This window comes from Vigna umbellata, chromosome 1 (assembly GCF_029865625.1).
Source record: "Vigna umbellata cultivar VRB3 chromosome 1, Vumbellata_1.0, whole genome shotgun sequence".
Lineage (NCBI taxonomy): Eukaryota > Viridiplantae > Streptophyta > Magnoliopsida > Fabales > Fabaceae > Vigna > Vigna umbellata.
Window position 1 is genome coordinate 24,130,451 of NC_142165.1, and position 24,987 is coordinate 24,155,437.

At 35.5% G+C, this 24,987-nt stretch overlaps 1 protein-coding gene across 4 annotated transcripts; it reads right to left on the reverse strand.

Annotated features, from left to right (window-relative positions):
• Window positions 1–1,902: 1,902 nt before the first annotated feature.
• On the reverse strand, window positions 1,903–24,701 carry LOC124840922 (uncharacterized). Of its 4 annotated transcripts, none has more exons than XM_088101263.1 (17): window positions 24,495–24,698; window positions 23,566–23,593; window positions 23,219–23,299; window positions 23,043–23,128; window positions 18,239–18,393; window positions 17,360–17,424; window positions 17,042–17,236; window positions 16,840–16,894; window positions 12,647–12,889; window positions 12,422–12,555; window positions 11,550–11,739; window positions 11,374–11,433; window positions 11,059–11,298; window positions 10,153–10,411; window positions 9,873–10,078; window positions 3,206–3,256; window positions 1,903–2,559 (listed from the first exon to the last, which is right to left on the reverse strand). In XM_088101263.1, exons 3-17 carry the CDS (start codon window positions 23,287–23,289, stop codon window positions 2,269–2,271), a joined length of 2,301 nt encoding a protein of 766 aa, XP_087957389.1. In that variant the 5' UTR covers window positions 23,290–23,299; window positions 23,566–23,593; window positions 24,495–24,698; the 3' UTR covers window positions 1,903–2,268. The 4 variants fall into 4 exon arrangements, with proteins under 4 accessions (XP_087957389.1, XP_047173018.2, XP_047173017.2 ...); XM_047317062.2 differs by having other exon boundaries at window positions 23,219–23,304; XM_047317061.2 differs by having other exon boundaries at window positions 23,219–23,593.
• Between the last annotated feature and the right edge of the window lie 286 nt (window positions 24,702–24,987).

Below are 24,987 nucleotides of genomic sequence, written 5' to 3' on the forward strand. Positions count from 1 at the left end.
GTATCAGATTACGTAATATGTAAATGTTACGGATTACACAATTGGGCAAGTAATTTAAGTTAATTTGACTTGTACTGAATTACATATTTTTTGAAAAGTAAAATGTTATTATAGATTATACAATCTAAAAAGTAAAATAACATACCATATTATACAATTTCGAAGATAAATTGAACATACATTTTAGAATACAAGTATCCTTATGAATTGTATAATCTTAATGTAAACATACATTATCAACTATATAATTGGCAATGTAAATATACATTATGGTTGTATTATCTTAAAAATAAATATATACTATGAATTGTACTATTTGTAATGTAAATATATATTACAGATTATAATCTAAAATTTGTATTGCATTACAAATTATACAATCCAAAATGATTATTACATATCAGGTTGTGAAATCCGTAATGTAAACATCGGAATGTATGTTTATATTACGGATTGTACAATCCATAATGTTAATTTTCTATTTGAGTAGTGAATTTATTGTGTTGTTTTGATGTAATTTTACTCAAAATGAATTATTGAAGTAATATATTGGATGAGGTAGATCAGTTGTCTAAGATGGAATAGTCAAATATATGAGCTATTGGGAAAATAAACATGAAATTGTTGGAAAGGATGGCCTTCTGCCATTTACATTTAATGAGGTTAGTTGATTTTAATTTGTGTGTATGAAAAAGAAAAAGTAGTGATAGGAAATGTACTAAAGTTGTAATGTATATATATAGGTATTTGGAACCTGAGATTATTTACTTGAATGGGTATGTTGGGATGCCTTTGGTTTTGTAATAGTAATTTTAAGGTTTCACATGACAAATGGACAACAAAGAAGGAAGACTACAATGTTGTTAGGCTACAAAAAGAGGAGGTAAGTACAAGACATACAAACAGGGATAAAATGTCATAGTATCTGAGATAAAAAAAAAAGTGTGATTGTCATTGTTTGGTAAACTGAATCACAATGGTTTGAAGATATTATGTAACAACAGTAGTCATGAATTTTCTGGTACATTAGTTAATCAATCCTATACTAATAGATTGAAAACGAATAAGCAATCAATGGTTATTGACATAACCAAAAAAGTTAGTGAAGTCGACTAACATATTAATAACAATAAAAGTGAACAAGAGGAATTCGTGACAACGAAAAACCAATTATACTATGTTGATATTCATTTAAGACGTAGAAAATGCAAAACTGAAATACAACAATTAATGTTTTTGTTAAAATACATATCACATTGCATAATCCAAAATCACATTGCAGATTTATAGAATCCATTATTTTAACAAATCCAAAATACGTTACAAATTTGGCAATCCGGGATGTATTCCAAATCAGAAAAAATTGCCCCACAAACATACAAGTAATGGGAATCAAACCTTCAAGTTTTTTTCTTCGTGTTGCCCAGGATGCTTTCTTCGATGCTTTCCTCTTCACAACCATCCAACAAATGGAGGTGCAACGAGTTGAAGCTGCTATGCAGATAGTTGTGCCTATGACTAATGGATTTGCAAGGAGTCGCGACTTCCACCAATAGAGGTGCAATGCGTTACATGCTTCTTCCAATGATGGAGGTCCACCCTTCCGACAATGGAGGGGAAAAGGTTAGGTTTTTAACATTTTCTAATGAAGGGTACTTAGGTAATTTTGATAGGGATAGGGGGTGCAGGAAGAAGGAGCCTCTTAATCAGCAGGGCAAAAGTTTGGTCCAAATTCCTCCTGATTTAAAATTGAATTGTGAATCACACCCGCTGTCACAAAGAAAGGATATATAGTTCTGTGTTTTTATACAATATGAACTCCGGTTTCAAATGTCAAGGAGCGTAGATTGCACAACTTAACAAAGCAATGGTGAATAGGTTGGATTGTTTTATTCCCTGATAGAACAGAAAAAGAAAACCAAATTCACATTTAAAAATTTTAAATACGTGCCAATGCGTGTTCAATCCGTTCCATCAGTAAGATAAAAGCTTAGTATATGCATTAAGAGTCATCTACCCAACCTAAAATAATTACATCGCTACTGAGAATTGTTCCTAAAGCTATGTGTACACGAGTGGCAAATAAACATCTTGAAGCAGACTAAATATATGCAGCTTAGACGTCTATATCCTCCAGCCAATTTACACATACCACGGAGATCATTCGGAGTAAACTTGTGACTGAAATCCGGCCAGAATTGGTCTCTGATGATATTTAGTGGGAATGCTCTACAAAACACGAATGCAAACAAGGCTTTATAGGAATCACTATCGAAATAATTCCGGAAATGACCACATTATGAACCTTGCAAAAATGTCAGACTCCAGAAATTCAATATGAGCAGCCCTCCCAATCATAGAGTTTAAATTCTTGCCGTAGGAAGTAGCATCAAAATTAACATCACAACGGAAGAAAACTCGATGTTCGGAGGGATTGGCACGAATTTGGTCCAAACAATCATTGAGCATCTCTAGGAACACTCTACCCTTCTTTGAATTGTCATGCGAAGCAGCCTGGCATGACTCAATTCTAGCAGAATGGTAAGGCACATAACCATCCTGAAAAAATTAATTATTTAGCAGTAAACCAAATAAATCCAAGTAAAAGCAATAATAAGCCATAGGGATGGGAAAAGAAAAACGCAGAGATTGAAAGCGGATTTCCTTAACTTAGAAATGGTGCCTTATCACACACATAAGATTCCTTACATATTTAAGGTCTGCATACTTTGAATATATATATATATATATTTTATTTATAGTTTTCACTTTTAAATGCAAAAAGCTATCTTATTTCCATTTTATTTCTTGTTTACAAGCTTGCTTCAAAAATAAAATAAAATGCAAAAGTGACAATAAGTGACATTTTTATTTCAAAAGTGAAAGCAAAAGCATTTTCTAATACCAAACAACCACTTAGTATTCCATTTGATCTTAAATTAAGAACGATAAAATATTTCCAACAAAATCTTACTATTTTTTAATATAAAGTTCATCAACCAGCTTTAAATTCTAAAAAAAAATGAAAAATCCAGAAATCTTGTTTATTTGGCATTTGGATTCATTTCAGAGGCACCATGAGACACGAAACATTTATTAAGAAATAGATGATCAATCTTGTTTACCCATGCAAGTGTATTCACTGTTAAAAAATGATAGTAAAGTGTCTGGAAATGATTTCAATAGTCAGAAGACAAGGGAAAACCTGAGGGGAAGATAGCAAGATTATATGTTTAAAATGATTCAAGGTCTTCCGCTGAAAAAGAAGAGAAATGTGACAAAATATTAGAACTTCAAATTAATGAAACTACACACAATATATGATCCAGGCCTTAAAAGAAAACGTATGAGTTGAAATATGGTGTAAATATTGCATATTTACTGTACAATAAATATAGATTGATTGGATAATAAATATAGATTTGTTTGTAAGAAATCCCTATAATTAAGGGATTGGGATTAGGAGTTTATTTGGTAAGTTTGCTCCAAAATTAGAGTCCTTGTGTCTGGAGATTTATTTCCTTTATTTCAGAAGATTTTTTTTTTTGTTTCAGGAGATTTATTACCTTTTAAATAGGATTTCGTTTTTCCTACAAATACCAATGTATTTTCTTTCACATTAAGAAAAGCAACTCCATAATAATTGCTTACTTTCCACAGTTATTTTTTTCACATGGTATCAGAGCTCTAGGATTTTCCTAGAGCCCTGGTCTCTATTCTTACCACTTTCGACCTTCATTGCCATTTTGTCTTCAAGAGGGTGAAGCCTTAATTGCTGCAGTTCTAGTGTAAAAGCCTTGTTAAGAGTTTGCTTTAGGATTTTACTTCTGTTTTATTGTTGTTTCAATTATCAAAACATTATTTCAGTTTTAAGAAGCAGTTAAGAGGAGTTATATCCTGACTCATAGGATGTTGGTTAATAGGAAATTATGTTTAGTTTTTGGGAAGCTGGTTAATGGGAAGTTATGTTTTTTAGTTTTTGGGAAGTTGATTTTTCTGTGTTGTAACACTGTAATTGTGTGTTATAAAACAAAATAGTTGCACTTCTTCTCATCTGATGATTTGTTTCAATTGCTGCAATACTGCTTAGTTCTTGAAGGACTATTACTAACAATTGGTATTAGAACTTCATTCTTAAGGAACATGTGAGAGTAAATTCTAAAAGCATTGAAGTAGATTCAATCAGCAATAGCACCACCAGTCTTCAACGGTGCAAATTATCATATTTGGAATGTTGGAATACAAGCCTACTTGGAGGATTTAGATCTATGAGAAGCTGTAGAAGAAGACTATGAAGTTTCTACACTACCCGACAATGACTCAAATAAGCTTTGATTTTCAACAACAAAATTTGAGCAGTAAGAAGAAGATGCTAAAATTGCAAATGAAGAAGAGGAAGAGCAACTTTTTGTTGCAACTTGTTTTTCAAGCAATATCTCAAGTAAATCCTGGCTAATTGATAATGGATGCACCAATCACATGATTCATGACAAGGAGCTCTCAAAGAACTTAAGCCTTCAAAATTTTCAAAAGTTAAGATAGGTCATGACGGTTATATTCTAGTAAAAGGAATAGGAACCATTGTCATTCCAACACTTCCAGGAAATAGAATAATCTATGATGTATTGTATGTACCTGACCTAGACCAAAACTTGTTAAGTGTCGATCAACTATTAGAAAAAGGCTTTAAGGTGTGTTTTGAGGACAATTGTTGCTTAATCAAGGATGTTGCAGGTCAAGATAGATTTGTTCAAGGTGAAAATGAGAGGCAAAAGTTTTCCACTCAATCCAACTCTAGAGGGGCAAGTAGTTTTTTCAGTAAAAAAAAATGTTGTTGAGTTATGGCACAAGAGACTTGGGCATTATGACTATCTAGGGCTTCTCAAAATGTAAAAATATGAGATGGTCAAAGATTTACCTGATTTTGAAGTGATTTTGAAGACAATTTTGTTAGATAAGTCAAATAGTTTGGTATTAGTTGAAGTAAGGCTGATCATTGTGTTTTATCATCATTCAAGAGTTGAGTGTATCTATCAAGCAATGTTTGTTAACGACATTGTTCTAATAGGTAGCAATCACCATTAATTTTACAAAAAGAAAAAACACCTTTGTCATCATTTTCAGAAAAAAGACCTCAAAAAACCTATATACTTCATAGGAATTGAGACAACATAATCCAAAAGTAGAATTGTAATATCTCAAAGAAAATAAACATTGAATATTTTAAAGGACATAGAGCTAATGAATTCCAAGTTCCTCGTTGGAAGTCTCACATTGAATAGAAATAAGACTAACTTACAGTATATAAACCTCACCTTAGAGGTCAGTTTTGTAAGGTTGAGTTAGGCATAAAGTCCACTTCTTAACATGATATCAGGGCCAAGACTTAGAGTCTATCCTAGTGAAATTTGTTGTTTGTTAGGTCTATTGTTTCACTTGCTATCGAACCGCTATTGAACCACCCATTAATGTCTAGTCACATGCTCAAGATGTATATGCCTTGATAGAGGAGGGTGTATTGGAAGTCCCACATCAACTAGAGATAAGGCCAATTTACAATATATAAGTGGGTACAAATCTCACCTTATAAGCCTGTTTTGTAAGGTTGAGTTAGACTTAAAGTCTACTTCTTAACATCCCTTAACACAATTATTGATCACAATGCTAAACTTCAACCAAGTCAAGGGAAGCAACTTTCAAATAATAAGAGATACAGAATATTGTTTAGGAAAATAAGCAACATTATGGTCACCCATCCTTACCTCTCCTTTGCAGTCAATGTGATAAGTCAATTCCTTAATTGTCCATGTGCATGACATTGGAATGCAATCATTCACATTCTAAAGTACATTAAAGGAGGCTTGGTTTGTTATATGGACACAATAGTAACTCGAGTTGTAGGATACTCAAGCTGTCCTACTAACAAGAGATCCACTTCCAAATACATTATTGTCTTTATAGGTGACAATTTGATTTCCTAGAAAAGCAACAAGCATAATGTAGTGGCAAAATCTAGTGCACAATCATAGAATAAAGCTATGACGTCTAGCACTTGTGAATTTATTTGGTTCAAACAACTACTTAAAGAATTGAGATTTGACAAGTTTACACATATTGCCTCAAATCCAATATTCACTGGGGGACCAAGCATATTGAGATAGATTGTCACTTATTTCGTGAAAATATTGTATCTAGAGACATTACCACTCAGTTTATTAATTCCAATGATCAATTGACATGTCTTCACCAAATCATGGCAAGGTCCTAGAATTTATTATATTTGTGACAAGCTTGTTGCATATGATTTATATGTGCTAGCATGATTGTTAGGGAACTAATTGTATATAGTAGAAGGAGAAACGTTACCCAGCCTAACTGCCAAGGCAGTTAGGAAAGTCAGTATAAAAGGGGTGGGTTGGTTGGTGAGAGGATAGTTTTGGAGTATTATTGTTTTGCGGGAACTCTTGTAGTTCTTTGGAGAGAGGTTAAGCTCTCGGGTTACGTTGTAACACCATTCTTGTTGATTCGTTTCAATAAAAGGAGGCTGTATAATTCAGAGTACCTGTTCTGTGTTGTGTTTCTAGTGCTATTCATAGGTTCTTGATAAAAAGAACCTATCATTTGGTCCGACTTGCCGGATCAAGAAGGCGGCAAGATCAGCGATGAATAGCCAAACGGAGGGAAGATTAGATAATCTTGAGATTACGGTGGAAGGAATTAAGGAGGAGACGGCTGCGATCAGGCGTGACCTACAACAAATGATGAGGGTGATGGGTGGAGGTCAGAATAATCAGGGGGGTGGCACGGAAGGGAGTAGCAACTTGATGAATGATAACCCCGAAAGACGCGATTATGGAGGAATACCACAGAACTGGCGGAAAAGGGTGGAGTTGCCATCGTTTGAAGGGGTAGAGCCGCATAGTTGGATTAACAGAGCGGAAAGGTTCTTTGACATCCAGAGGGTGGCTGAGGAGGATAAGGTTGAACTCGCCTACATTAGCATGGAAGGGAGCGCGAGTTACTGGTTCAAATATTGGAGGAAAAAAACCAAGAATCGTTCGTGGTTAGGATTGAAAGCGGGGCTGATTAACTGCTTCGGAGGTGGGTTCCGGGGCACTGTTTACGAAAAGATGGCAACATTGAGGCAAGATGGTACGGTGGAGGATTACGTAAGGAGCTTTGAGACACTGTTGGGTCAGACCCAAGGGCTATCGGAGGAGCTGATATTGGGATTCTTCCTAGCGGGGTTACGAGAAGAGATCAAAGGCCAAGTACGAATCCAAGATCCTCCAGATTTGATGATTGCGATAAGGGTAGCGAGGGATGTTGAAGACGCTCTGAATCGAGCGCGCGGTGGAGTCTGGAACGGGGTGAAAGTGAATTCCATGAGCACGCGAGCCGCTTCGACGATCGTTAGAAGCGACGGTGATCGTAATTTCACGACGAGGACAGGTGGGGCAGAGGGAGTTGGTACGACCCGAAGGGAGGGGTCATCAACGGCGAGTAACGCCCATGCGATAGGTAATACCACATCGGGAGGCGATAACAGGGAAAGAATGATCAGAAACTTACCTTATCCAGTGTTTCTGAAGAGGCGGGAAGAAGGAAGGTGTTTCCGATGCGGCGGACCATTCGCTCGGGTCATCGATGTGCGGAGAAGAGCTTAAGGGTCCTGTTACTAGCGGAGGACGAGGAGGAGGAATGGGAGGAAAACTTTAACCTGGAAGCAAAAACCCTGGAGCTGTCGGCATGTTCGGCGGAGGGGCTGACGCCTTCCAAGACCCTGAAGTTGACTGGGTTGATAGGGGAGAGAAGAGTGGTAGTCCTGATCGATAGTGGGGCCAGCCACAATTTCATTAGCCGGAAGGTGGTGGAGGAACTGAGGCTTCCGGTAACAGAAACGGCCACATACGCGGTGAGTTTAGGTGACGGCTGTAAGAAGTGGACTCGGGGGCGATGTGGAAAGGTGGGATTGAAGCTAGGTAATGTGAAGGTAGAGGAGGACATGCATGTGTTTGATCTTGGTGGAGTGGATTTAATATTGGGTATTGCATGGTTGGCAAAACTGGGTGAGGTGGTTATTAACTGGAAAGAAATGTCTATGCAGTATGTGGTGGATGGAGAGAAGAAGAAAATCTGCAGTGACCCAGCCTTGGCAGGACAGCTGGGTGACACAGACGCATTTACAAAAATAATGGACGCTGAGTCATGGTTTCAGTTTTGGGAAATGTGCGTAGTGGAGCAGGGAACAGGCGGTGACGTGTTGGGCGAATTGACTGAAGCTCCCTGCACGGGTACAGTAGGTTACAATTACCCGAGGCAGCAAGAATACACCCAATATTTCACGTTCCCCAACTAAAGAAGGTCGTGGGTGAGAAGAGGGTTGAGAAGGAACTTCCAGCTGAATTACAAGCCTACCGACCCATGTTTTGGCCGGTAAGGATTTTTGACAAAAGGACAAGGCAGCTGGAGTAAGAAGAAATACCTCAGGTGTTGTTAGATTGGCAAGAAGGGGACAAGAGGGCGGCCACCGTGGGAAGACGGGGCGACTAAAAAAGAGCAGTTTCCGGTATTCAACCTTGGGGACAAGGTTGTTGGGGGAAGGGGAGTAATGTTAGGGAACTAATTGTATATAGTAGAAGGAGAAACGTTACCCAGCCTAACTGCCAAGGCAGTTAGGAAAGTCAGTATAAAAGGGGTGGGTTGGTTGGTGAGAGGATAGTTTTGGAGTATTATTGTTTTGCGGGAACTCTTGTAGTTCTTTGGAGAGAGGTTAAGCTCTCGGGTTACGTTGTAACACCATTCTTGTTGATTCGTTTCAATAAAAGGAGGCTGTATAATTCAGAGTACCTGTTCTGTGTTGTGTTTCTAGTGCTATTCATAGGTTCTTGATAAAAAGAACCTATCAATGATGGTGATGATAGCACACACACACACATATATATATATATAACATGTTCCTTTCTTGTGCTTGAGACACACAAGGATTCCACCCTATGACTTTATATCCTTTATTCCTACAAGTTATAATATAGAATTCAATTTCTATGGATTAGTGTTAGGGATGTTCATTGGATGATATGAAAAACACTTCCTCTTATTGCTTTATATTTGGTTCTAGAGTGTTTTCTTGGGCTTCCAAGAAGCAAGATATTGTAGTTGTATCAACTGCAGAAACGAAATCTACAGCTGCTATTGCAGCTGTTAATAAAGGCTTGTGGTTGAAGAAAATTCCAGCTCATCTACATGTGGTTCAGACAGGTTCAACTAAAGTGTTTGTAGATAATCAACCAGCAATTTCAATTTCTAATAATTCAATTTTTCATGGAAAGACTAATCAATTCAATATCAAGCTGTAATTTATTAGACAAGTTAAAAAGAAGATTAAGTTATGTAAGAATATTGCGAGATGGAAAACCAATTGGCAAACATCTTTAGAAAGGTGCTTCCAACAGGGTGTTTCAAGAACTTGAGAGAGATACTTGGAGTCAATAGCTCTACTAATACAAGGATTTTTGACAATACAAATTAGTATTTGTTATAAGAGTTTATTAGAGCATTATTGCTATTGTTGAGTTTTAAATATAAGAAACATGGGTGTTAATGGGTGGCAACAAATTTATTGGTAATTTTAGTTTTGATTTATTTTCTGATTAGTGAGTGGAATTGTTATCAATTCTCAGTTATGTTTTTCTTGTATTTAATGGTTATCAATATGAATAAAAAGTATACGAGCATTTTTAGCCTTAAAAATATGCATTGTTCCTACAGTAACAGCTAAATGTCACATGTCAAATTAAGTTATTCAAAAGAATAGACTTTAAGCTTATGCTTGTGTTAATTGATTCTAACCATTGTAGAACACTTCTTACCTTACATAGTTTATAGAGGAACGTGTTTTGAATATCTTGATCATCTGTGAAGGTTAGTTGATGAATACACTGTGTACCTTTTAGTTTCTTCAAAAGCCACAATCCAGAATTAAACAAAGAGTTTGAACTGTAAAGATACCCTAAGTGTGGACCAGATACCGAAACATATGTATGTAGATATCTTAGAAATGGTTCCATTATGCTCTCTGCAAACACAAGACAATTTTTAGCTCGTAATTTAGAATAGATGAAAACCATCAATTCTTAAGTCATAACCCACCTGCTAGTGCTGTTCTTATAATGATGTTACCGATAGAATGTCCAACAAAACTTAGTCTAATATCTCCTAAACTGCCATATTTTGCTGCTTTGTCCATTTTCTTTTTAACAAAAGAAACAACTTCCTTAGCTAGCCGCCGACCCATTTCTCTGAAGTCTCCTGAGGTTTTATCCTCATTTATCTCTGACATAAGATATTCTATCCTGGGGTCTAACAGAAGCCATTGATTTCGAATAAGCCGTAGATCCAAATGATGCCCCTGAAACATTTTAAGTCATGAAGAATAAGCATCCAAGAATCTTTGAACAATGAAAAATATACAAACACACTCAGGAAAATTGCCAATGTTATGCTTTGGTGCAATTCTTTACACAACAATTCCCAAGTCTGGATAAAAAAGAGCATGGTTGTTGAATTTTACAGCCAACATAAAACTTTGTTGAATCTTTATGAAATGGATAGACAATGTAATTGTGTTAACTTAGGTGGTACAAGTAACTAATGCCTTGTTTCCTGTTCAACTCAAGTATCGTCTCAAATTTTCAGAGTCCAATGTATTTCATGTGTAGTGGCAAATAAGCATGTTTCCTATATTTCAGGAACCCAAGATTCATTTTGGAGCATGGAATACTGCCACATTTACACACACACACACACATTTACACACACACAAGGAAATATGCAATCCTTTCTTGGCAAATCTCGACAACTCTTTTCCTATTATGCCAAAAAACCCTTAATGATGAGGTTAGGGTTTTTGGTTTGCGAGCTTTCTCGAAAGACAGCCAACTATCGGTTCATCTTTGCTTGACCCAATGTCTATAAAATAAGTTGGACAATCCAACAAACTAGGACACATAAAAAATACAATATTAATTCCTAAAAGTGCTTGGCCATAAGACTTACCTGAAACCCATGAACAAACACAACAATCTTCAAGACCCGAGGACTACTTTGTGTACCAGATATTTCATTTGCAGAGTCCAAGTTGAGCCCAGTTTGTACGCTAGTGAGTTCTAAATTTCTCAAGTATGAATTATCACTGATAGTTCGACGTGGCGCATTCATCACACGTTCAACAATCACAATTGGTATGTGTAAAGGATCTCCAAATATGTGCATATCCTGAATTGACCGGTTGTTAATCTGCAAAGATGGAATCCATTCAAAGGCCATGTGCAAATGAAAAAAGGAGCTACTGGTTCATGAGCTGATAACTACCCTCATTTGTGCTATGCTTCTTCGACGAAGTTCTGCACGTGTAGCAGCAGTCTCAGGAGGCTGTATAGTTTAAGGCAAAAGAAGATCATGCAATTAGTTATTTGCACTCAAATTAATTTTACAAAGTACCACTACAAAGCTACTTTCTAGAAATGAAGGAACAGTAAAGTACCTACCTCATCAGGTAGCTTCCACATACTGGAAATTCTTTTGTTAGCTGCACGATGGGGAGACTCATCACTCTCACTGTTTATATAATGATGAGGCATCTCAACCTTAGAGTACACCATCCATATTGACCATTCAGCTTTTCGATCCTTAGCCCATGTCTCATGCAAAAATTCTAGAATCTTTATTTTGTTTTCCCTAGAAACAAGAAATGTTATAGCTGATTAAACAAGGTAATGCTTTATTATTATTCTCATGCATGGGTAAAGAAAAGAGCTGCTAAGCATAATGGTCACAATTAACTGCAATATTCTCACGCTATAAGAATGCCAGCATGTGAAGCACTGAATGTGGATTTGTAAAAATATCATTTGAAACGAAATACAGAACGACTAAACAAGGGGAACAGAAGCTAATGTGTCATTTATTTTCCGCTAGAAAACATTCCATAATTGACCAAATGGGCAGCTGAAACAAAATATATATTTGCATATTGTTGGACTTCTTAATTCAAGAAGTCAAGAAAGCAAATAAACCACACCAACAGATTATAATTCTCTGAATATACTTCTCTTATTCAATGAAGCAAAAATACAATTGTATAGTAATCCCTCCTAAGGAAGCCTGATCTCCCTCCACTGGACTAATGTTCCGGTCAACAACAATTACTAATCTCATGCCCCCCGCCCTTTTCCACTAATTATTATTTATACTCCCCTTTTCCTCTAACAAACTTCTAACCGAAACTCCCTCCTAATTTCTAACGGGCATTTTCTCCTTCCTGCCTTTATTTCTCTTTACGTATACTTTTATTCCTCTATCACATATTAGGTGAGTAAACAAACCCAAACTTCTGAATCATAGCCTTTAAAAAGCAAACCTGTGGAACTTCAGAAATATGTTCCATAAATACAACAATTGATTTCCCACTGAATGATAACAGTTCAACAGCTCTCTCGTAGACAAAGAACAAAGCTTTTCAGCATTCTCAAAAGCTAGAGCTCCATTTCCTCCCTGCAAGAACAGACCACTTAATTAATAAAATCCTAGAGTGACACAAAAGGAAAAGCAAGCACCAATTTTTTTTCAAATAAAGCCTAAGGACCTCGGGACCATTTTGTGGATTGCCTTGACCTGAAAGTTCAACTTCAGTTGTAAACTGATCAGATTGCGGAATAGAATTTAACTTCATACTGTTCCGTTTGGACAGAACCTCTGAAATATCTATAGCTTGACCAACTGCTTTGCTAATCTTTTGCAGTTCTTCAACTAATATATCATGAGCTGTTAGTAATGCTTTAACAAGCATGGCATTTTTCAACTTTACAGAGGCAATATCACTCGAAACCTGGTTGGTCAAAAATAATTTAGTTAATGCCCAAAAATAATGTATAAAAAGGAAAAAGGTTGAAGGATATTTAAATTGTATTTCATCCCACACACATACTGGTTAAAATATAACAAAAAAATAATTAAATTAAATTAAAAAAGAATACAATCATCAAGAATCCCAAAATAATAACCATACAATATTTCCAACTTCCCTTGTTTAAATAAAGATAAGATACAATACTTAAGATAAAATTATAACTGTGAATTATAACTGATTTCTCTGTTTTTCTGTGAATTATAACTGACTTCTCTGTTTTTCCTTCATAACAGTTGTAATTATCTGGTCTACATATAAGTTTCTGTGACACACAATTACAACTCATTTTTTGTATGTACATATTCGTTTTTCACAAATTAGAAGAAAATAGTTTCCCTTAAGTCTCGTTATATACATTTGATATTCTCACAATTTAGGGTAGAATAATTGATATATTAAATTATGCTGAGAATACAATTCATATGTTCAAGGCTAGAAAGCTATTTTAGGAAGTATAATAATAGCACCTAGACAACCAAATCCCTATGGTTCAAGGATATTCCCATCATGCACTATAATTGTCATCTGCTAAATAAGGAAACAATACAGCTAACAAAACATAGATTGTGATAAAAATAATACAACTAATAAAACATATTTTAACACTCCCCTTCAAGCTGGTGAATAGGTATTTTCCATTCCCAGCTTGGAAACAATCCTCTCAAAGTTGTTGTTCAGCCCCTTTTCAAATATTGCACAATTCTTAGTACAACTTGTAAGTGAACCTCCTTCGGTTTGTGCATGAACTAGCTAACTAGACTCAACGAATGCAACATCAGGTTTGGTGTGAGATAAATATATCAGTCTACCAACTAGCCTTTGATACATTTCCTTGTCAACTGCAGTATCTTCTTCTGAGTTTCCCAATTTCAGGTTTGGATCAATTGATGTACTTGAAGGCTTGCATGGTGTCTTACTAGTCTCTTTCAACAAACTAGTGATGTATTTCTGTTGAGATATGAATATTCCCTTTTAGAATGAGCCACTTCAATTCCCAAAGACCACTTCAATTTTCCCAAGGTCTTATTGTCAAATTCCTTGGCTAGATGTTGGCCTAACAGTTGTTGCTCCTCCTCATGATCACCGGTCACTATAATATCATCCACATAAACCAGTAACACTGTTACTCCCCTTAACTTAGAGTGTTTGATGAACAGAGTGTGGTCTCCTTGACTTTGTTTAAAGCCCATACCTATCATAACATCATAACTAGCCACTAGGGATAATATCCCTTAGCTACTAACCTTGCTTTGTACCTCTCAATCGATCCTTCAGCCTTGTATTTTATAGTATATACCAACTTGCACCCTATTGGTTTTTTTCCATTTGGGAGAGCAACCAAAGCCTAGGTACTATTCTTTTCTAATGCTTCCATTTCCACATCCATGGCTTGTTTCCATTTTTATCACTCAATGCCTCAGATAAATAGGAAGGTGTGGTTGTAGTGTTTAGGCTTATGAGGAAGGCTCTATGGATAGGTGATAAGTTTTAAAAAGATAGGTAATTGGCTAGAGGGTACAATGGCTTGATGGTACATTTCCTACTCTCTTTCCTAAGGGCAATTGGAATATCTAGGTCCTCATAAAGTGGTGTTGAACTGGATTCAGGTTCTTGTACAGTTTGAAAATCAAAGGTTGATTAAGTGGAGATTAAATGATCACGGGTAGTTACCTCATGTAATGTTGGGATGGATTGTTGGACATGGACAAATCTAGAATGGCCTTTGTCTTCCCTCTTATAAACCAATTTTTTTCCCAAATCTAGAATCAGCTTCATCTTGAGTAGATTTAGTGGGTTCCTTCTTAGTTGTTACACTTTTAGTCCCTATTTTTGGTCCTAAACTTAAGTCAGGGACCATAAGGAGATCATCTTCCTTTCTTTCAATCACCCCCTGAAGATAATCTTGGTGGAAGTAATTTTTGTGCTTAAAAAAGGTGACATCTCTGGACACGAAGAATTTTTGGAATGATGGGTGATAGCATTTATATTCCTTATGTTGATGAGTATCCTATGAAAACATATTTTAAGACTCTAGGATCAAGTTTCCCTCTATTACCAGTGTGGACAAAGACAAAAGATACACACCCAAATATTCTTGGAACAAGGTGGTTGGATGTGGACACATTAGGATAAAAGGAGGACAAAACCTCCATAGGGCTTTTAGAGGCTAGAATACTAAAAGATAGTCTATTAATTAAATAACAGACATTGAGAATAGCCTCCCCCAAAACGTTTTAGGAACCTCATGTTGAAATAGAGCCCGAGTTTGGTCTAGAAGGTGTCCATTTTTCTTCTCAGCAATCCCATTTTGCTGAGGTGTTTTGACACAAGATGACTCATGAATGATACCTTCCTTTTGATAAAAGGAAATAAGCCCATGATTAAAGTAATCTTTGGCATTATCAGATCTAATCCTCTTAATGCTAACACCAAATTTATTTTTTACCGTGGAGAAAAAATGTTCAACCACATAGTTGACTTCAGATTTTTGTTTTAGTAAGAAAACCCATGTGACACGAGTACAATCTTTCTACGTATAATTGAATGTAGCCTGCCACTAAGTATTTAAATCTTTCTTTCCTTTATATTTGTTCATTTTACTAACTAAAAGAATGAGATTTACGAACTAAATCTTTAGAAAAGATTGTTAACAAATTCTGTCAAGTAAAATCATCATCTGAGTGCATATTACCAAGAAGTTTTAAAACACAATTCAACACTCTCTTGTATTTTGACCCGTTTTTCACATGGATCACTCAAATAGAAAGGTACTTTTGAATATGTGCTATGTATCATTGTTAAGAAGTGGACTTTAAGCCTAATTCAACCCCACAAAACCAGCTTGTATAGTTGACTTCAGATTTTTGTTTTAGTAAGAAAACCCATGTGACACGAGTACAATCTTTCTACGTATAATTGAATGTAGCCTGCCACTAAGTATTTAAATCTTTCTTTCCTTTATATTTGTTCATTTTACTAACTAAAAGAATGAGATTTACGAACTAAATCTTTAGAAAAGATTGTTAACAAATTCTGTCAAGTAAAATCATCATCTGAGTGCATATTACCAAGAAGTTTTAAAACACAATTCAACACTCTCTTGTATTTTGACCCGTTTTTCACATGGATCACTCAAATAGAAAGGTACTTTTGAATATGTGCTATGTATCATTGTTAAGAAGTGGACTTTAAGCCTAATTCAACCCCACAAAACCAGCTTGTATGGTGAGGTTTGCACCCTACTTATATATTATAATTTGGCCTTATCTCTAGTTGATGTGGGACTTCCAAGACATCCCCTTCACGCTGAGGTATAGACATTTCGAGCGTGAGAGTAGAATTAATGGGTGGTCCAAAGTGGCCCGACAACGGGTGGAACAGAATGCCCACATAGATCTCGCTTGGATAGGCTCCAACCATGACTCTGATACCATGTTAAGAAGTGGGCTGTAAGCCTAACTCAACCCCACAAAACCGGCTTGTATGGTGAGGTTTGCATCCCACTTATATATTATAATTTGGCCTTATCTCTAGTCGATGTGGGACTTCCAACATCATCTACATGGTAAACAAAAATAAAGCACTATGTAGAACTTGATAAGGTCATACTAAAAGAGCATAACACAAAAACACAGCCGACATATAACAATGAACAACTTTTTACCTTTGACTAGGCAAAGTTCACACAATAATAGAGATAAGAATGGCACAAATATTATGATTGAGGACTAAGTGCCAATTTTCAAGAAGCCTAGCGAATAAATGAATGCAAGGATAAATTGGCAATAAGTATTTTTAGAAACAGCAAATGGATCAATACTTCAAAGTGATCTCAATAAAAAATGAGACGTTCAATCACTAGAACATACTTGGTTCAATGAGTCATAACTTCTATCAGCAACAAATTCAGCATTGCGAGAAAAGCTAAAACCAGATCATGTGAAGAGGTTAGTCTATGTAATAAAAAACTTCCAATTAAATATTTTCGTAAGTAAAATTATAAAAAGAAACAGAAATTTTAAATGAAGGCCCATTAAAGATTCATACTGAAAAATAGCTAATGTGACAAACCTGGGTACCTTCGATGCAGATTGGTTAGAGGCAGCTTTCAGTAAACTTACATGTACACTGACATCAACTAGCACTGCATGTAAAGCATCAAAATGTACAGGACAATATGAATGTAATCCCAGAAGTGCTTTAGGAGGAATTCGGAATTCATGAACAGCAGCTGGGTAAGCATCCAGAGAAGCTTGCAAGTCAGCACTGTAGATGGTGCAATCCAGTCAGTATACAGGATTCACTAAGGAGAGATGAACCAAAAAGGAACAACAGTGTGCTTTGGCAACATATTAATAACCCAGTGAATATACTACTTTAATCACTCACCCATTTTCAAATGTAGGAGCATACATAAGTTCAAACTTTAAAATTACACCTGTTGTAGGTAAAACCTGCAATTAAGAATCACAAATACACAGTTAAATTAGATAAGAATATTTAATTAAAAACCAAGGTAGTCAAAATCGAACACTTAATTGTATAGTCAGACAGCACTGTGTTGTCACTGATAGTGATCCCGTTCCTGCATCAGAACAAGATTTCTGATCTGATAGGATCATACTGTTCAGATTTGTAAAATCACATACTAGCATTTCCAACAGCAGTCTCAATTCTCAAAGTACAACAAAGACATGTTAGTGAGGTATGACTAATAAAATAAAGTATACAACACAAATTTCTTGTCATGAACGAATGATCCCAAAAATTTAAACTTTTACGTAAAGTTACATGAATGATTCTATGACATGTCAAACATGCACCACCACACAAGAGTCCCTAGGGCAGAAGAATGCACAGTGCAAAAAGCCCACCTGACTTATGCTCAAATCTAACTTTTTTACTACAAGGATAAGGGGTGAAGAGGACCAAACTAAAGAAAACTTTTATAATATAGGCTCAATACCACGTCATGAATTAAAAATTATATGCGGCCCTCACATCAACTAAATTGTAACTGAAAGCCATTCAGGGTCTTTTGTTGTTAAGATCACTGGACACCTGTGTCTCAGCAGACACATCTGTGGTGAAGTGCATAAACAATGAATGAGTAATTAGATCTCAACTTTGTTAACACCTAATATAGTGGTAAGACCTAGGTGATCACCCGACAGATAATTTAGCACCCAACATTGGCAATGTCCAGTATTTCCTTTCCTTTCCCCTCAATACCCAATAGAAAAAGAAGAAAGAGAGATAGAACATCACCTCAAATCTAGTTAGAGATAATTTGAACGAGATCATCATACATAAATGAATGTCCTGCCTAGCATATTTTATCCGAAAGGGCTGGCTCGAGAAACTATTGTCTGTGTCATCAATTCTCCAAATACCATATATACTGCTTGCATGCAGATCATGAGCTGCAAATAAGAAATTTTCTACCACGTGAGTCAATATTGTTTCAGCACATACAAAACAGCTTCTACAACAGATTTCATATGAACAAATATGCATTTGCACAAAGAAAATCATAAGAATGGTAGTTTCAAGAGTTACAAAACAAGATCTGAATCTCATTTCTTTCCAAGAAGCCATCACAAACATCTCAAGTATCAACTTTATTTTCAGCAAGTAAAATATCAAGTAACACTTTAAACTGTAACGTTGTGTTTGGATTAAAAAGTTGAAGAGAGCAATTTAATCTTTTTGGGTATTCAATAAAGAAAGTATAGCTACTCAATGAATTACAATTTGGATAAAAATAAAAATTAAAAACAATTTCTAGTATACTATTGTTATAATTTATTTGTGTTATGTCTAAGTCAGTTTTTTATTTTTATTTAATTTTGTACTAGTCGTGCAGCTTCATCACTACTCTATACTATTTATATTCAGTTTTTATGGTTATTAGGAGATTTTCAACACAAGGGAGATTAACCCTATACCTAGTTTTTCACTATATTCAATATTGTATCTAGAGCCTAAAGTTTTTTCGGCATTTCTTTCGTCACTCATGCCACTACAACCATTGAAGCCATCGCCATCACTAGAGTTCTAGTTCAGACCGACGAGCACACAGTTTTGCTTGTCTCGACCAGGCGACCACTGTGCCACTAGGGCTGCCCTCATCGTAGCTCGCATGCGCCTGCCATCGTTTTTCACCACGTGTGGCGACACATTCCTGCTCCTTTCCAGTAAGGATCAATTGCACTAAGTCGCCTCGTTTTCCTCTTTCAGGATCTTGTCTTGTTGCCTTGATTGGAGAACCTTGGATTTTTAAGGTTTTTCTCTCTCCTGTTCATCTATAGCGGATTATGCTGCCTCTCCTGAAATCTCTTCTCCCACCAATGTGTTTGACTCGTCAATCTATACTAATTATGTCAATGTGCATTTGTCCATTAATAAGTTAGATGCAACTAATTATGCGATTTGGGCATCATACATTAATCTTTGGCTTGAGAGTCACGAGTATCTTGATCATCCTACTTAGAGTGACTAATATTGCTCTTGGTGAATTTTCCTGTTGGAAGAGAATTGATGCTCAGTTATGCATTGTTCTCAAGAATATCATTCACTCTTCTTTAAAAATAATGTTTCGTGCCTACGACACATGTTCTGAAGTTTAGGAACAAGCAAAATTATTATACATCAATGACACTCAACGTCCTTATGGTGTTTGTCATATCTCTATGGCTGATTATTTGGATAAGATTCATGCTCATTTTCATGAATTTAATGAGTTATTACCTCCTATCTCTACTCCTACCCAAGAAATAAAGCAATGGTTAAAGTTCTTCATGGTATTAGCATTACACAAACGTGCTAATAATTATTCACATGTCTGTGATCAGATTTTGGGTTTGCCTGTTGTACCCAATTTTACTTCTACTTGTTTCGCCCTTTTGCATATGCCAAGTAAACCTATCAATGATACACCAATTTCTACCGATGATTCTTCTGCTTTGGCATCTCAACGTGATGTTCACAGGGCGTCACAAGTGTGACCATTTTGGCAAGTTAGGTCAAAGATTGACAGGTGTTATGCATTACATGATTGTCCTCCTCGATCTGTTGTTGTTGCTAAGACTGATCCTCCCCCACAATCATCTATTGTGGATCCTCCTCCATCTGATACCATCGACAAATCTACTCTCTTCAATGAATCTCTTAAATGGTGTGAGGATCGTCAACCCTCTAGTTTCGTTGCTTTTGTTGCACTCTGAGGTACATCTTTTGTTGGTCTAACTTAATCTTCGCCTATTAGTCCTTGGTTTCTCGACTCAGGAGCCACAAATCACATTACTAGTAAAAAATCCTTGTTATCTTCTTTATCCTCTCTGGATAATTTATCTTTTGCACAATAGCAAATGGGTCTAGGGTTTTAGCTGATGGTGTTGGGACTGCTAACCTTTTTCGTTTTTTATCCATTGATAGAGTTCTTTATATCCCTGGGTCTCGTTTTAACTTATTATCCAATAGTCATCTAACCCATTCTATTGATTGTGTTATTTCTTTTACCAAAAATTTTGTTTGCTTATAAGACTGGAGTTTGAGACAAGCGATTGCCACTGGATGTGAGTCTCATGATCTTTAACATCTCCGCCCTTCTACACATGTTGGCACAATTATGGAGTCTTCATCTCTCCTTCATGCTCAGTTAGGTCATCATAGTCTGACCAAATTGCAACATCTTGTTCCCAGCTTATCCAAGCTATCTAGTTTGGTATGTGAGTCGTGTTAATTAGGGAAACTTAGTCATAGTTCCTTTCCTAGTAGTGTTTCACAACGTGCTTCGCCCCCTCCTGCTTTAGTTCACTCTGACATTTGGGGACTAAGTCATGTTAAGTCTAATTTAGGTTTTCAATGTTTTGTTACTTGTATTAATGATTATTCCATATCTACTTGGTTATTTTTAATAAAAAATCATTCTAATTTATTTTATATCTTTCAAACCTTTTATAGTGAAATTAAAACTCAGTTTGGTGTTTGTATTTGAACTTTTTGAAGTGATAATGGATATGAATATCTTTCAAATTCTTTTAAACAATTTATGGTTTCTCATGGCATTCTCCATCAAATTTAATGTGTTTATACACCTCAACAAAATGGGTCTTCTTCTTCTTCTTCTTCTTATTGAAACAATTCGCTCACTTTTAATTCATGGTGAGGTGAGGTTCCTCAACATATTTGTGGGTGATGCTATTCTCACTACATGTTATCTTATTAATCATATGTCATCTTTGATTTTAGAAAACAAAATTCCTCATTCTATTTTATTTCTTCATGAACCTCTCCTTTAAGGTTTTTTGGTCTACATGTTTTGTTCATAATTTTAATCCTACTCTTGATAAGTTATCTCGTAGATCACACAAATGCATCTTTTTAGGATTTACTTTATCACAAAATAGATACATGCTTTTTCTCTTTCTCTTAACCGCTATTTTGTTTCTGCAGATGTCACCTTCAATGAGTTTTCTTTTTACTTTAAGGGTCTTTCTACTTCTGATGTGTCTCCATCTACTACAGTTAATATTCTTGTTGTTTGTGATCCTCCTGTTGTGCCTATCCACCATTAGATTCTCCTCCACCACCCCTTTAGGTTTATAGTTGAAGACATCGTTCCCAACAACCACCAAGTGACTCACTTCAAGGGTAACTATTTTGTCTTCTTCAGCTCCGACAATTGAGTCTAACCTTTCAATGGCCATCCGTAGATGTATACTTCTAATCTGTTATGATCTAAGGTAGGGGTAATAATAAGGGTTAGAAAGTATATAATTGAAGGAGAATATTTAGTATAAGTTAATTAGAGTAAATAAATATAGTATAAGTTAATTAGAGTAAATAAATATAGTATAAGTTAATTAGAGTAAATAAATATATATTTAGGGAAATATTCAATATAAGATATTTATAATTAAGGATATATGCTAGGATAATATACGGAAAGATATTTATATTAAATATAGGGATATTTATATTAAATATTAAATATAGGGATATTTATATTAAATATTAAATATAGGAATATTTATATTAAATATTAAATATAGGGATATTTATATTAAATATATTCTAGAGAAATATTTAATAAGAGATGGGCGGGAAATAATTAGTATAAATAAAGTTAGAGTCTAGGGTTAAAGACATGTTTATGATTATTGAGTTTTGTGACAGACATTATTGTCTTGTGAGGGAGGTTATGCTCTCAAAGTAATTGAAGGAGGTTATGCTCCCAATTATTGTTTACCCTTGTTTATTCAGATATTACCATCAATAAAAGAGATTCATTCATCCATTGTTATTCGTTCATTGTTCTATTACGTGTGTTTATTGTTCTATTACGTGTGAGAGAGTGTGCAAGGTTGTATTTGGCTAGTTTACGTACTCAGGTACGTAACATAATCCCTCTCCACATTATATTGCTTTGAGTTACCATATATTATTTTCACCTTTTTATACTTGTCTTTCGTCTATTTCTTTTGTGTCCATTCCAAAATTTGTCAGTAATGCCTTAGTGCATCCTGGTTGGTGTCAAACCATGCTATAGACGAACTAAGTGCTCTTCAGAATAGTCAAACTTAAGGAGCTTATCCCATCACTATCTAAGAAATTTGTTGTTGGTTGCAAGTGGGTTTTTGCTATCAAAGTTGTTCTTAATGGTACTATTGATTGCCTCAAAGCTCGAGTTGTGGCAAATGTTACACAAATTTTTGGAGTAGATTATGCTGATATTTTTTCTCCAGTGGCAAAGATGGCTTCTATTTATTTATTTCTAGCCATGTCGGCTCTTCAAAAATTGTCTCTGTATCAACCAAATGTCAAATTTTTTTTCGTAAATGGAGATTTGCAGGAAGAAATTTATATAGAGCAACCTCTCGAATTTTTTGTTCAGGAGGAGTTTTCTGGTTCGGTATGTCGTCTTCTTAACATGTTAGCATAATTACACTACTTATCAATAGGTTAAATTATGGGAAAAATTTATTTGAATATGTGGCTTAGTACAATAGATACATACTCCTCAAACACATGGGTATAAATTATATAGAGCATAATTTTCACAAATTACCTTCATATTGAACAACTCTAGCTGGGATTCCAAAAGATACATCTTCATCATCTTCCCATCTCATAGTAAGTTTAATTTGATACCATCTATGTAACACAAAATATGCATGTCAACTAGTGTAACCAAGGAGACTTCATATCAACACTTGAAAAAAGAAAACAGAAATTGATGTATACCCTTGCTGGAAAAGATCAAGATTGTGAAACCTATGAATGTAGATGGCAATCTCCTGTACAGCTTCCAACATAGCCCCCGCCCTGACCTTAAAAGAGTGTGGCATTACATCAGGAATCCGTTTTATTGGCCAGGTACTATATATTTTTCACACCAACAAACAATCCTAGTTATGTCCAACAATAACATATAACAACACACTATGGCCGTTCTTGTATGTCATAACAAGTAGCAAATCCCTGCGTCTTCCTTCAGTTCTTATGATATCATATATTTTGAATATTGCAAATTCTTAACCAAATAAATCATTTGCTAAATGAAACGCTGGATGATAATCTGAAAGACTCACTGTCCACACCCTCCACGGTCAACTGCAACTGCAAATAAGAACAACAACAGGACCCAATCACAAGTGAGATCGTAACATAAAAAGGCACAACAAAAAATAAAATGACAATAGGCAGCTTTTGTGAGAAGCAATTGCAGCACAATCGCACGACCCGCACACAGAATGCGCATCATAAACAATTGGCATAAACATTCACTTGTTTCTTGGGTGGCGATTCAGTATTGTAGGCTCACAAGGGAAAAAGAAATGAAAACCAACTAGAACAAGAGATGACTTTCTTCCCTGCCATTTTATTATGACAAATTTGTTTTATAAGGACCTTGCATATACACTGAAAGAAAATTCCAACGCTTAGTCATTATTTTAACAGCAAATATTCCTACGTGACAGAGAGTACAGCTCTTAATCCAGTCAAATATAGTACCAGAACCATTTGAGCTTAGTAATTGCTCTAGTGGGCCTTGTGTAGATCAGGCCACTATTAGATGGTGATCAAGCATATATTAAGGTGTTCATGCATGGCAGTCATCCTAGTACGACTAACTAAGAAGCTTCTGCATAATGTAAAAAACGCAGAATCATGGAAACAAATAAATTCACGTTATATAAAGATGAAATAAAGTCAACTTTACGTTGAGATGGTTTTCCTATATAACCAATACACCGTAGCGAATGATTCGATATTACAAAAACTAAGATTTTAAAAGGAACATAAACAACTAATATGGTGATTAATTGTGCGGAATTAAGGCACAAAATTGCATGCATGTCAATTAGCAGGCACTAATAAATCAGAAAATGATGCTTCAGCCAAAAGAAAAAGGTTGGAGGAAATTAGAAGGATAAGGGCAATGAAATGAACGATAGTAAGAAGATGTAATAAAAAATTCTAAGAGAAACTTGAAATTGGGAACCGCTGGGGTTCGTACCTGTGTGAAGGATGGTTCAATTGTTGCAAAAATAAGTAGAAGGAAAGGGGATAATAGAGGAAGAAGCGCACGCTGGGGTTCGTATCTGTACGAAGGATTGTTCGTTATTGGGAAGGTTTGAATAACGTCTTTCCACGTTTTGATTGGTTTGCGCCAGGCACTCCATCGTTGGACTTTGAATTTCCCCAACTTGTCATGAAAAAGATATTATTTCATTACAAAAGTTCACACTGTATATAACTTTTAAGATAACTAATATTTGATATTAATATCTTAATATCTTAAGCTCCCCCACCCCCACGTAAAAAAAAGGAAAATGACACTTGAACAACTATTTTTGACAACATTTAGACACGCACACACGTGTCTAAATTTGAGTGGTCCATTTTCATTTAATTTTTCTAACTGGACCACTCAAATTTAGACACGTATACGCGTGTCTAAATGTTGTCAAAAATGGTTGTTCAAGTATCATTTTCCTAAAAAAAAAAAG

Coding starts and splice junctions, on each gene's coding strand:
- LOC124840922 (XM_047317061.2), bottom strand. CDS start 23,322: ATGCCACACTCTTTTAAGGTCAGGGCGGGGGCTATGTTGGAAGCTGTA. Junction 23,129..23,218: donor CTTGATCTTTTCCAGCAAGG/GTATACATCAAT, acceptor TGTGTTACATAG/ATGGTATCAAATTAAACTTA. Junction 12,556..12,646: donor ATCCACAAAATGGTCCCGAG/GTCCTTAGGCTT, acceptor CTGTTCTTGCAG/GGAGGAAATGGAGCTCTAGC.